The 13,446-nt window shown below is 38.3% G+C and overlaps 1 protein-coding gene across 6 annotated transcripts in view; it reads left to right on the top strand.

The window, feature by feature from the left end:
• LOC103466869 (solute carrier family 41 member 3) overlaps positions 1 to 13,446 on the top strand; it is a 41,045-nt gene that overhangs the window by 24,236 nt on the left and 3,363 nt on the right. For 4 of the 6 annotated variants that reach the window (XM_008412754.1, XM_017305921.1, XM_008412756.2 and 1 more), the window contains exons 3-9: positions 4,944 to 5,051; positions 5,414 to 5,485; positions 5,567 to 5,711; positions 6,961 to 7,107; positions 7,540 to 7,684; positions 8,756 to 8,835; positions 12,726 to 12,860. In XM_008412754.1, coding sequence (XP_008410976.1) covers positions 4,944 to 5,051; positions 5,414 to 5,485; positions 5,567 to 5,711; positions 6,961 to 7,107; positions 7,540 to 7,684; positions 8,756 to 8,835; positions 12,726 to 12,860 — 832 coding nt within the window. Of the gene's footprint in view, positions 1 to 1,806; positions 3,090 to 4,943; positions 5,052 to 5,413; positions 5,486 to 5,566; positions 5,712 to 6,960; positions 7,108 to 7,539; positions 7,685 to 8,755; positions 8,836 to 9,970; positions 12,470 to 12,725; positions 12,861 to 13,446 lie in introns of those variants that run through there. The other 2 variants (XM_008412758.2, XM_008412757.2) reach the window with 2 other exon arrangements.

Below are 13,446 nucleotides of genomic sequence, written 5' to 3'. Positions count from 1 at the left end.
ACGCTTACCTGATTAGATACAAGACATTTACCGTTGGCAAATTTCGCAAAAGTGAAAATCTGAAGTTCACTTCGTGGCACTTGGTTACCAGTAAACACACTCATCTCTTAGCAACAAAACATGTTGTTGTTCAAAAAACATAGGATTTCTTCTACTCTCTTGAAATACCACTTTTTGACTCTCCGGAAGGCTGAGTTATAGTCKCGRTTGTAACAGTTCGCGTTTTTGAGCCAAGACAGCGGTATGGCGTTTATAGTTAAGRTTTACATTGGAGCCGCCTGGGAGAGCGGCGCGCGTGATCCGCACCGAGTTGCAAAGATCCAGAGATGCACGAGGCGCTGCGACACGCTGCGCATGCGGCGGCGTCAGCTCGTGCCGCTGCGTGTCCGCTTCAACGCGCACAATGAACCGAGCTCCGTGCTCATGATAAATTAMAACAAATTCAATAATTTCCATTGGCATGATTTATCACTTCTCTTTTTATTCATCTTTCTTTCTACAAAAAACTGTATGATAAACGCTTTCTGGTTGGTGCTTTGGTCTCAGCTAAACCTTTTTTGAAGGAAAATTTTATTTACAAAGAAAGACTTCAAAATTCATTTTATTTGTCGTTTTTGTTTATTTATTTTTGATATTTGAAATGCCTTCCAGTTGCAGTCTTAAATGTTCATTATGATTTAATGTTTACTGATCTTTCAGATTGTGTTCTTGCATTATAATTTTGCCATTACTAAATTACTTAACATTACTAAAAATGGACTAAAAGCAACAATATTGTTTATCAAAAATCAAAATTTGTTGTGACAAGTCTACACACATATGATATATAGTGTAGTTAGTTTGTTGCCATGGATGGCATAGTTACTTTGAAAGAGWAATTTGATCACTCAATGAAAAATTCATCCATCATCTAGAAAATGTGCATCTCTTTTCCCTCCATCGTTTACGTTTGTGTTGCTGGTATTACATATGAAACGTATCTCCCCAAGAAAAAAGAAGAAAGCAACAATATGTCTTTTCTAAAAATAATCACAAATACGTAACTTGGATACGTAATTTTAATCTGATTATTGGATTGTAAATAGTAACACGTTAGATTACTCGTTACAAGGGSTCAGATTAGAGTAACACGTTGATGACACYATTGTTTGACATTTTTGCTCAAGCTATTTACGGATCTTTCAAGTTTCCGATATGTGTCCCCCCCAATGATAAACTTGTTCCTACGCCCTTGCCTGCTGGTATCGCACCAGGACCCCCAGCAATCAGGTGGACATGAAAGATCTTGAAAATTATAACTTACAGACTTTCTACTGTGATTGTGATAATTATCAATCCTCAACATTAACTTCTAGAGTTCCCTATTAATGTAATACAAATTGTTCTGTGGAAGAAGTAGTGACTAAAAATAGAAAAAAGAAAATGGATAAAATAATATTGAACTCTGTAAGGTGCTATAAGTACTATTATGAACATATTGTTACTGTACAGTATGTCAGCCAGCGCTGTTCTGACCTGAAAAGTGCTTCTCAAATCAGTTTTAGTTCTGCTGAGCTGCTAAAATGAGATCAGTGTTTTGCTGTACAGTGAGTGTGTCTCCTCGGTCTTGTGGCGTCACACGGACTGAGAAGATGTGCATTCCGTGATGTGCACAAGCAGGTAGATATGAGGTAGCGACGGAAACAAATAGATGACTAGAAAGAATGAGTCACGATACGGGGAGAGCAAGATCAGAGCAAGGTGGATGAGAGAGGGAGCAATGCGAGGATGACTGTCCGATGTGGGGAGGGGGAGGTGTCACATGGCGAGGAGGAGGACGGGAGGCAGACACGCAGAGAGGAGGAGAGCGAAAGGGAAGCCAGTCATTTCCCTCCAGAGTTTGCACCGTCCAGACAGCCCTGCCTCTTTTGCGCTACGTCACCACTGAGCAGGATACACTGATGCCGACAGGAGGAAACAGGCACTTGTGTCTGCCAGAAACCGGCTTCTCCATTCTCTCACCGGATCTTTCACCGGCTTCACAGAACTCTGGTTTCTCATTTCGGCCCTCGTTTTGAGCCTCATTTTGAGCCTGGCCAAATCAGACAACAGACTGATTCTGACTCTTAAGACCTTCTGGGAATATGAATCGTCTTCTTCCACAGAGCAACTGACATCAGTGGCGGGATACAGTTTTGCCTTAAAGATGGAGGTCAAATGTGTTTCAGACCGGATCAGGAGGATTTACATCTCAACTTAACAAACTCCCTCTGTGAAGTTAATCAAAGTGATCTGGGAGCAACAGGAGGTCAATCAGACCTCGTCGACAGCTGATGGATCATCTTCAGGCTCTCTATCTGACACGTTGGAGTAAATTTACCTTTTAATCAAGGATTTAGACATTGATGTTTAGTGCTGGTGCTCGTTGAACGTCGTGACCTATAAATCAGAAATGGTGTTAATGAATGTGTTCCCCAGTAAGGCTGACAGATAGGTACGTCATCACTGCTGACTCACTACATGGCCAAGAATGCCTCACTTCATGCCCTAAATTTAGATTTAAAGCCTCTAACTTTGATTTTGCCTGACAAGATGGACTACTGATCAATTTCTCTCATCAGAGTTAAAGGCAAATTAAAGTGGTTATTAAAATCTTGAAAGTTCTTGACACAGAACAATCATTTTTCTACTAGTCAAGTTGTTTGGCAACATCACTAATGAATGCCTAAAACAAATTGGCCTTGTCCTATGAACAAGAACGTTGTTTAATTTCATCTCTGTTGACTTCTTTGGACTACTGACCCAATCGAAGATTATTTTGGACATACAGGAAGGGAACACTACTCGTGTTTTGCTTGAAGTTTCTCTCAATATGGGATATCTTACCTCAAAGTGACCTCCAGACCCCCATCGACATGGTGGTGACTCGTCTTGAGTTGGAGCTTCGCTACCAGGACAAGAAGCTCCGTGGCGTGACATGGAAGCTGACACGATCTGAACATGGTTTCCTGCCAGAGAGCTCCTGGCTCATCGCAGCGCAGGTTATGGTGCCGTACCTGATATCGGGACTCGGAATGGTCTCTGCTGGGATCCTAATGGACCTTATGCAAGTATGAAATAAACTTTAGATATGTATTCTTCCTTTTTGGGGGATGATAAATTGATGTACAGCGTACAGTCAAAATGTTTCAAAACTAACTTTATTATGGTGCCGGTACACCCGGTATTTGGAAGAGTTTGGTTTGGGGTTACAGATGCCCATGAACAACTGAATTTGTGAATACATGAGACCCCTTCTAAAACACTTGTAAATGATAGGACGGTCCATGTTTTGGTGTTAAAAACTGTTACAAGTTAACAGGAAATGTGAAAATATGACTAGGTGATTATGTGTTATTGGAAGACATTATTGTTAATACTTCAGCACCAACTACTGAGTCTTAAAAAACTATTCTAAGTAAGTTAGTAATCAACCAGTGGATCTTAAAACAAGCTATGGAATGATGGTTACATTTAAAAGTAAAATAACAGAAATATCTTAAATGGACAATGATGAATAAACAAATTTTTATGCTTGTCTAAATATTCATGTGTACAAATGTTCTTGAATATGTACAAAATTCACACATTTATTGTATGAAGTTTTATTGTTTAGTTTAGTAATGTCTGCTGCTTGGTGCACTGTATGGATTTGCTAGTTGTGCTTGGTTGTTATTTATCCAAATTAATACAGTATTTGAAGGATATAATCTGATTGGATAAAAAAGACCTGTCTATGATTGGCTGGTCCTGTAGTTAATTTACATACACTTTACCAATTAGCAAGCGCAGACACAGAGCCAAGCGCAGTGCAGAATATGCAGGGAGAACATAAATGCTCATCAGTCTCACTGCACACCCAACACAAACCTCTATAAACACTACTGTAAGTCAGGATACTCAGCCTTTATAGCCAGGCTTTTAGAGGTCCGCACTGAGCATGTGCAAGTTGAGCAAATTATATTCTCTGAAAAGACAGTGTTTGTAGAATGATTACACAAATGCCGGTACAGCTCTGAAAGGACATAGTCAAAGGTGGCACGTGAGTTCATTGTGCATCAGTGCTAAACCTAGTTTAACCTGACTTTACTGTCACTGCTACTGGCGTATAAGAAAACCTATTTAGAATACATAAACAAATGACACTTAGTCTGGGTGGGGGGGGGGGCTAGTCAAATTAAGTCTGGCGCCCTGCCAGGCCTACAATTTATAGGGGAAATATATGATCATAAAGGGACAAGGACCAGTCAGAAGTCTAAGTCTCTTCAGATTCGTTAACAGACTGATTGCTACTGGTGATTCTTCCTGCCTACATTATCACCATCCACGACTCTTTGATGATACCCAGATATTATGAGGAACGACAACATTTAGCTTCCCTTTGGGAGTCATAAAAGATTTTTGAAATTATCTGAGTTTCTCAGCTGTTTAATCTCAGTTTCACTTTTCCTTGACTTTTTTTTCCTATTTAACCATCTTAGAAACGCATTCCAACAGCTGCACACATTGTTATCATTTCTACAAAAATAGACCATGTTTACAGGTTTCAGGACAAACTAATTCATTTATGCCTATATTGCATTTTCTATTCAAGCCTGTTTCTGTGTCGGTCTTTCTCTGCCTTCATAGTTTTCATCCATTTGCAGAATTTCCCTGACCATCATTTCTTCTTCTGCTCATATCTGAATTATTTAAAGATCTTGGACCTGCCAACACTCAGACAACATCAGCCTGACTCTCGGCATTATAATACTCATCAACCCAGAAAGTAGGCCACTGGGTTAGCTCAGAATATCTTCTAGCAGCAGGTCCAGATGACTTTGACATAAAGATGTTTGCTGATTTTATGATTTTATTTTTCTGTGTACATTATGTTGCTCTGTAACAGTTTGAAATCCAGTTTCCCATGTGAATGTGTGTTCCAGCACTGGGAGGTGTTCAAGGTGATAACGGAGGTTTTCATCCTGGTTCCGGCTCTCGTCGGCCTCAAAGGAAACTTGGAGATGACCCTGGCTGCTCGGCTCTCCACCGCCGTAAGAACAAACCGCTTTTCTTCTAACTCTAGTCATTCAGCTTCACCTTCCTCCTGATACACCCTCATGGTGAGATTTAACCGGGCTTGAAGTTATGACAGTATGATGAGATCACAATTCTGTCCTTAAACTCAGAATTTGGACTTTTATCTTAGAATTCTGACATGTTTCTTTGTAATCTGACTTTAATCTCAAAATCCAAGAAGTCAGAATTCTGAGAAAAATTCTGAGATAAAGTCAATTTTATTTCTTTATTTATTTTCAGTTACCTAAATCACAATTCATACAAACATAGCATATGGTTCAAAAACAGTAATTTCCGTGACATTGAAATTGATGTGAGTGTTTCCTGTCTGTTGCAGGCCAACACAGGCCAAATGGATGATCCAGACAAACAGTGGACCATGGTGTGCAGCAACTTGGCTCTCATTCAGGTAACATCCTCTGCATAGGCGGCGCTGCATGTTTCAATGCTTTGATCGGAAGATAAAGACGGGATTTGATGAATTGTGCAGGTCCAGGCCACGGTGGTGGGCTTCCTGGCAGCAGTGGCAGCCGTCTGCTTGGGTGCGATCTCCAGAGGAGGAGTAGAGCTGGACCAGGCGGCCGTCCTGTGTGCCAGCAGCATCACCACTGCCTTCGTAGCTGCTCTGTCTTTGGGTATGTGGGGATCATCTAAGCCAAAGATCTGTCTAGTCTAGGGTGTGTTTGTTTGGCTGCTTTCTGTTCTGAGGTCATCTCAATGCTAAACACTGGAGCTGCCATGATTATCATATTCACCCTGTGCATTTTTAACCCTTTGTAACTATCCTAAAGTAACCCCCCTGTGTCGGTCACACTCCTGATAACCTTTTACACATCAGCTTTACTCAGCATGTCTTTTATTTTAGAACTGTTTTGGTCCATAGACACTTTGCATGTTGTTTACATCCAGAAATTTTGCACACGCACATAATGCTGGAGGGCAAAAACATGATACTTTGACTCCCCAGGCGTATTCGCGATGCTGCGGTGGAATAATTCTATTAACTAAATGAAACCTGGAAACGAAGCTACCATTCTTTTAGTGTAGTTCGACACAGAAAAGGGAAACGTGACGTAGACAAAAAAAAAAACTTTGAAAAATAACTCCAAACCAATCATATTGTTCTGTTTTTAAGTGTTGGTTACGCTACATGCAGATCCATTGCCGTGGCGACTGACAACAACACCTCAATATGTTTCAGAATTCAACACCAAAAAACACCCAAACATTTCCTACACAAAGAACAGAACATTCAGTCCATTACAGTTTTATGTTTTCAGGACTGAAAACATAAAACTGGATCATTATTTTGGGATTATTAATAATCTGAACACAGACCATCATTTCCCCCTCAAATCTCTCTTGATATCATTTCCCTCCTTAAATGAATAATCCTTACATCTCCAGGTTTCTTTTTGTTGAATTTTTCTACAGCTGGTGTTCTGTCTGTGCCAGCGTTGTATGCATGCATGAAATGTCCAGATTTAAACAATAACATGCAACATCGCTATAAATAAAATAGTTATGGCGGTGTAAAGCTGTACCACAGGTTTTATTTTAAGACATGTCATTACGACGTTGCTTTGCTAACCAGGTTTAGGATTCATATACTGGCATAGATATAAATCTCTTGATTTTATTCACTCCTTGACAGTTGCAATAAATACATTCAAATCATTAGTTTTTCTGTTTTGACAGGAATATTTATAACTACGACTGCAAAGATCAATGAAATCAGGCAGCGTTACTTTGATCAACTGACAGGTTTTCACCAACCTGATAAAAGGTTTTCCCAATTAAAAAACCACTTTTTCTGCTTTATGTAAACCTTATTTAAAAGTTTGACTTTTGCCTCTGCTTTGCGTGTGTCTGCCTCCCATGCAGGCCTGGTGATGATTGGAGTGATCGTCGGCTCCAGGAAGGTGGGAATCAACCCGGACAACGTGGCCACGCCCATCGCCGCCAGCCTGGGGGATCTGATCACACTGTCCCTGCTGGCCGGGGTCAGCAGCATGCTCTACCAGTACAAAGGTCAGAGACTCAGAGCTTCCTCTGAACTATTCTGAATCAGACCACCAGTTGGCAGCAACAACCAGATTTCATTTCAGACAGAAACATGACTGCACTGAGCTGTGTGTCAGTGAAGTAGAGCATCAAAAGTTGATCTGAAATAACGATTCAGTTCAAGTTAAACCTGCGTGTTGAACAGGTTTATTATGCAAAGTCAGTTTAATTCAACTGTTATTACATAATACTAATAAAAACATTTATTTTCTATTATATTATGAACACAATATAGCTTACATATTTATGGGTAATGTTGCTGTACCTAATTTTTGGAAAGTTAAGTGGTAGAAAAAAGTATAATTGACATGTTAGAACTGCACTGACCCATATACTGATAACGATGCTAGCGCAGATAAATGAGCTCCATTTTTATTTTTTTTGTCTTTGGACCCTCAGACCTGTGGTACCTGTCCCCCTCCGTGTGCCTGCTCTTCCTGGCTCTGATCCCGCTGTGGGTGGTGTTGGCCCGACAGAGTCCGCAGATCAAAGAGGTTCTCCGCTCTGGCTGGCAGCCTGTTATAGTAGCCATGTCCATTAGCAGGTACTGACGACATCTACAACTGATTTATTTCAGACATGTAAAGCTGAAGCTGCAGCACCGAGCAGAAGGTGTTAACCTCTGCCTCACGTCAGAGTCAGGCTTTCTTGTAAATCTCAGTCAGTAGTTATTGTAAATACTTTAGCTGCTGTAGGTGAAACCTGCTGTAAGTAACCTGAAGAAAGAAGACAGCGTTCTGAAAATGTTTCTGAAATAGATTGAAAATAAGAGGCAAAAAAAGCAAAGACCTGTAAAAAATCAACTATTATGACAAAAATGGGCTCAAAAGAGGTAAAATGACCCATATGAGGTCTCATTTTTAACATCATACTGTACGATGATACATTTTCCCTCATTTTTGTTGCAGTGACACTCAGTATCATTTTACCTCATTTTCGACAACACAACATACTATTTGTCAAAATACAGTAGGTCAAATGAGTGATAGTTCAGTTTGATATTTAAAATGAGCAAAAATGACTCAAAGTAGAGTCACTATGGGAACTGGAGCTGTTTTTGATTTGGGTGATAAGGCTTTATGTCCACGGTAATGGACAGCAGGGGGCGCCATGAGGCAAAAAAGAAAAAAATCAAAAACGGAAAGAAAACTAGAATAAATACCTTTTAAAAAGAATCGTAAATAGAGCGATCTTAACTCAACTGAGTAATTTTTTTAGTAAACCAACATTTTTCATGTTTCAGTTTTCATGAAACCTTATTTTTATTTGTGGAAAAAGTTTTTCCAATGCTGTGTTAGCATTAAGGCCACGTTAAGTTGAGATAAATGTAACAGAAACCTGTACTCAGATGTTCTACAATGCTTAAGGAAAATATGTACCTAATATGTACCTAATTACCTAGTTAATTAATTAATTAATGTCAGATCAATAAGTTTTAGTTCCTTTTGCCCAATGTAGAAAAAATGAAAATTGATAAGAATTCCTGAGAAATAAAATTTTACAGAGAGACACTGCATATAAAGATTAAGTAAAAATAAAAAAATAACAAATTAAGTGCCAGTTACACAGTAAATGGACATGTATCTGATTTCTCTGTGATTCTCTAATTATTCAGTTTTGGGGGCCTTATCCTGGACAAGACAGTGAGTGACCCCAACTTTGAGGGGATGGCTGTCTTTACACCTGTTATTAACGGTAAGGTTCTTTTCCTGTGATACCACTCCTCTGTTTTCCTCACTTTTTGGTAAATTGCTTTACCAAAAAGCAACCTATTGCTTTTTGGTAAAGCAATAGGTTACCAAAAAGCCTATTTTATTTCTGAACTGACAGGACTGATGCATTTAAAATGACTGTTGTTTTAAAATGCAATGAGAGAAACAGTAATTTAGTGGGGGGCACCGCTAACTAAAACGTTAGCTACACTAACTCTAAAGCACTAATCATGAACATTAGCTCTGCTAATGCCAAAGTGCTATACCAATATGTTATTTAGTGGAAGCTAATGCTAAAGCACTGAAGTTTCTCCAAAACTTTATATTTTATATCGTTTACTGTATAACAACATTGAATGAAGCCTTTGTATGCCTCATGAAAAATAATATATAATATTCAACAAAAAGAGAAAGCTAGGACCTAAGGGTTCAAAGCAGAACATATTTCAATTATTTTCATGCCAATTTTTTGTCAGAGTCTTTGATGTTCTGAGTATAATACTTAACGTCATTGTAAAATGCATCAAACATTTTTGGAAAAATGAATGTAATATTTAGCTAGAAACAATAAAAAAGAAACTCAGAAGCTTTATGCACGCGTTTCCCAGTGAGGCCAAGTGAGACATATTCTCATCACAAATATGAGGAAACTTTTGAGGATATTCTGCTAATTTTGAAAAAGAAAAACACAATATCACGATTTTGAGGTGTTTCCATTAAACAAGAAACTCCACTAAAATTACACATGAATAAGTTTATTCAGGTGAAAATTCATTACGAAGCATTTCACGTCATCATTCATCTACCATTTCCTGCTGACTTTACAGTTTTCTATTACAGTTTTGTGAAATACAGTAATTTCGTTACGGCCAAAAAAACACCTCTCCCTAATTCGAAAACATTTTATCAAAAAACATACGTTTTTTCGAAATTGGGGTGTTTACAATAAGCTTATTCATTTTAAGAATTCTAATTTTTACTATGTTAGGTGTAAGAATGTGGAACTGTTCTTTTTACCAGGCCAAGTGTTTTTTTTGTTTGTTTTTTTTCCAGAATCACTGTTGGCAAAAATGTTCTTATTTTAAGAAGGTGACGACATGACTTTTGGCTTTTGGCAGGATCTTACCACAGAGAGTGGAATTGTTTCATATGCGAGAAGAGATCACTTTGTACACCAGGCACCAGACTTTCAGAAGTCAGCTCAGGAATCCCAAGCATGTCATGGAGCACCATGATCAATCCATCCCCATGTTCTGCAGTTCAGAGCTTCTCAAAATGCTCCAGTGCTTTTAAAGCCTCCTTCTGTTTACATCCCAGCAGCTCTACATGGTTCAGCATCACTGACTTCAACATGCTTTCATATTGGAGCCAAATGTTTCCTGGAGCATCATGGATGACTTTAGACTTCTCTTTTGCCTCTCAGACAACATATGGTTTCAGTTCATCCCACGATTGCAATTTAAATCAGGCTGGGGCAAAAAAGAGGAAATGCTTGAGTTGGAGCAGCATTGCAGGGTACAGCAGCTCCAGGCTGTGGCTCCTTTCAGCTCTGATCTGGTGGTTATGATTTTTGCTCAGGACTATTCAAACTCAAATGTTATTTTTATTCCATTTTAATGGTATTTGCAAGTTTGATGCTGTTTTATTTTAGTGACAATCCTCCAATGCTGCTGGAGTTTTAAGAGGAATAGTTACTGTGTCTGTAAAAGTATCTACATCCCTTTAACTTGTTCATATTCTCTCTTATTACAATCACAAGTTCAACATATCTTGGGAATTTTATGCACTAGGCATAAAATTGCATAATCGTGAGGAGGAAAGAAAATACAAATTAGTGCTCAGTTAATTTTGAGCCCTGAGTTTCTGGATMTTTCTAGCAACCTTCCATGCTTATAATTCAAATATTGTTTTGTTTGCATTTTTCAGCAAATTGAAACTGTTTTGAATATCCATAACCGGATTCAGTAGAGAAATTCATGTTCAGTCATCCTGTCAGTAAACTCACATGGGACCTGTCTCAGAGGGAAACATTGGGAGAGAGCTGGAGACACTCTGGATTCTTCCAAAAATGATTTCTGATTACTAACAAGATTAAAGAAGTCTCCTATTAAAAATATTCATAAAAATCTACCCTAATAAAAATCAGGCTAGATTTTTATTACTGATAAAAATCTACCCTGCTCAGATGAATATCAATTCTAGAGTCAAGAGAACGTTTTATATAAGTGCACGTTTTGTGATTCCTGTCCTGCAGCTGTTCTCTACCACAGATTCTGTTGCTCAGAATCTGTGACTTTATCCACAACATAGAAACACAATATATTCTCTTATGGAAACACAGCTTATGGTTTATGTTTTTGTAACATTTTGGCACTAAGCTAACTCTGTAGAGCTGAATGTACATTTTTGAAAATGTTTTTCATTTCATATCGTCATTGCTTTGGGATGACAGTATGTCATTTGTTGCATTGTCATCACACAAAATTGTAAATAAAATACATTGAAGTTTGGAAAAAAAGTGACAAAATGTGTGGAAAAACCCTTATGTAAGGCTCTGGAGTTTCAAGTTGGAAAAAATGTGCTAAAGCACAAGTGAAGGCAAGTTAAGGGGGAAAAAAAGAGGCCTGTAATGGAGCAGTTTGGCTGTGAGGCGATGCATGCAGAGATCCTCTGAGTATAGGAGAGAAGTCAGTGTGAACCACTGATGGTGCACAGCCAGAGTCCCACACAGCTGACAGGGCCTTTAATAACCAGCCACTCAGCCTGTCACTCGCTCTCATTTAGTTTCCACTCTGGTTCTCTATTCTTCCTCTCTGCTCATTTCCAAGTTTGCCAATCTGGTTCAAATTTCCTCTGATCTGCTTATAAAACCAGGCAGATTTTTTCTTTTTTTTCCATTTTCCTAAAAACCCATCTGTCATTGTTAAAAGTTTTATATTTGAGATCCTTGAAAATGTGTCTGACATAAATGTGTTAAGCTCAGAGACCCTTGTCAACAGCAAAATGAATATGACTATTAAAAATAAGGCAGTGACGAGCTTAATAAATAATCTCAGACCAAATAAAGTCAGATTGAAAGACTAAAACTGCTGGCCATCTGTGGCACAATAAAACAACAAGTGAAAATGTCTTCTTTAATGCAGCTCAGACAGTTTTATGCAGATGCCAGAGTTTGACACGTAATGATTTTTGCAGAAGTGCAGCAGCGTTTACGGCTGCAGGCTGAGGAACCTGTCTCTATACGGTAACGCTCCACAGAGCAGGATTCAAACTGTTATTTTAGGATGTGTCTGGGGTCAGTTTTTGGATAAATTGTGATGTTAAGAGTTGCCTTTTTTAAATTCTCTGAAGTTTTAAAAAAAAATTGTGTATTCAGCAGAAATTACGCTGACATGGATTATGCACAAACGCACCAATCAGAGATTTTGTGGCCAGTGTCTGATCTGTGATTTGTCAGAAACAACCTGAGGTGACAGGGCGACTCTTTGTCGCATCAAACATCCTTCAGTAAAAATGATTACAGCATATCGCATTCATACGAACAAAATGTAAAAATTAAGTAATAAAATTATGAAAATGTTTATAACTTTACGTCAATAAAGAGTGGTACAAAAATAAAGTTGGAATTATATGAGAATAAAGTCATAATATTACAATTAGTAATATTATGTAACACTACACCTTTGTTCTTATTATTAACTATTAACTAGAAAATAAATTACTTCTCTTTATTCTATCACTGTAATGTTTTTGTATGTTAATTGTATTATTTTTTAATATGAAGCATTTTGAACTGCCTTGTTGTTGAAATGTGCTATACTAAAAACCCTGACCTGTCTCACTAAGTGACTGTCCGCTGTGCCTGGTTGTTAGGAGTGGGTGGGAACCTGGTGGCCATCCAGGCCAGCAGGATTTCAACATACCTTCACTTCTGGAGCGTTCCAGGTGTTCTGCCCAGCAAGATGAGCCAGCACTGGCCCAATCCCTGCGTCAGCTTCTTCTCCTCAGGTAGACTGACTCTTCTGGGTGGTGTCAATGTGCTCTATGGTGTTTTACCGCCATGGTTTTTTTTTTATTTTTTCACCTGATAAACTAGCAAAGAATTCTCATGTTGGTATTCCTAACAGAACTCACATGATTAAAGACATATTTTTGGTGTTATTAGAATTTAATTGTGGTGACAAAAACCAGAATAAAACTGAATTAGAGAATCATTGATCAGGATTTTGTGACCAATGTATGATTTCCAGTTTTAACCTTTTAATACGAATCTTGGCTCATTCCAGTTTATCTTTGAGAAGCATATTACCCATAAGCAGGTGCTCATCTTCTTCATATGATCTGAAATACAGAAAACGTAAAAAAGCATGAAGAATCACAAAGAAGAAAAAGAAACACTACTGGCAATTGAGACATTGTTTTTGGTAAAAACTGAATTAATACAAGTGATGATGTATAATTTTTTTCATGTGGCAATTCAAACAACCTGAAAAGTGAAACCAAGCTGTGTGTTAGGCAGCAAATGTTGTTTTTGTATTGAACAGACATGAGCCTCTGCTTTCATGTCCCATGTTAGAAAAAAAAAAAAATAATA

Source organism: Poecilia reticulata, linkage group LG7 (assembly GCF_000633615.1).
Source record: "Poecilia reticulata strain Guanapo linkage group LG7, Guppy_female_1.0+MT, whole genome shotgun sequence".
In the NCBI taxonomy this organism is placed as follows: domain Eukaryota; kingdom Metazoa; phylum Chordata; class Actinopteri; order Cyprinodontiformes; family Poeciliidae; genus Poecilia; species Poecilia reticulata.
Note: the sequence above shows the minus strand (reverse complement) of the source record. Positions and strands in the feature narration are given on the sequence as shown.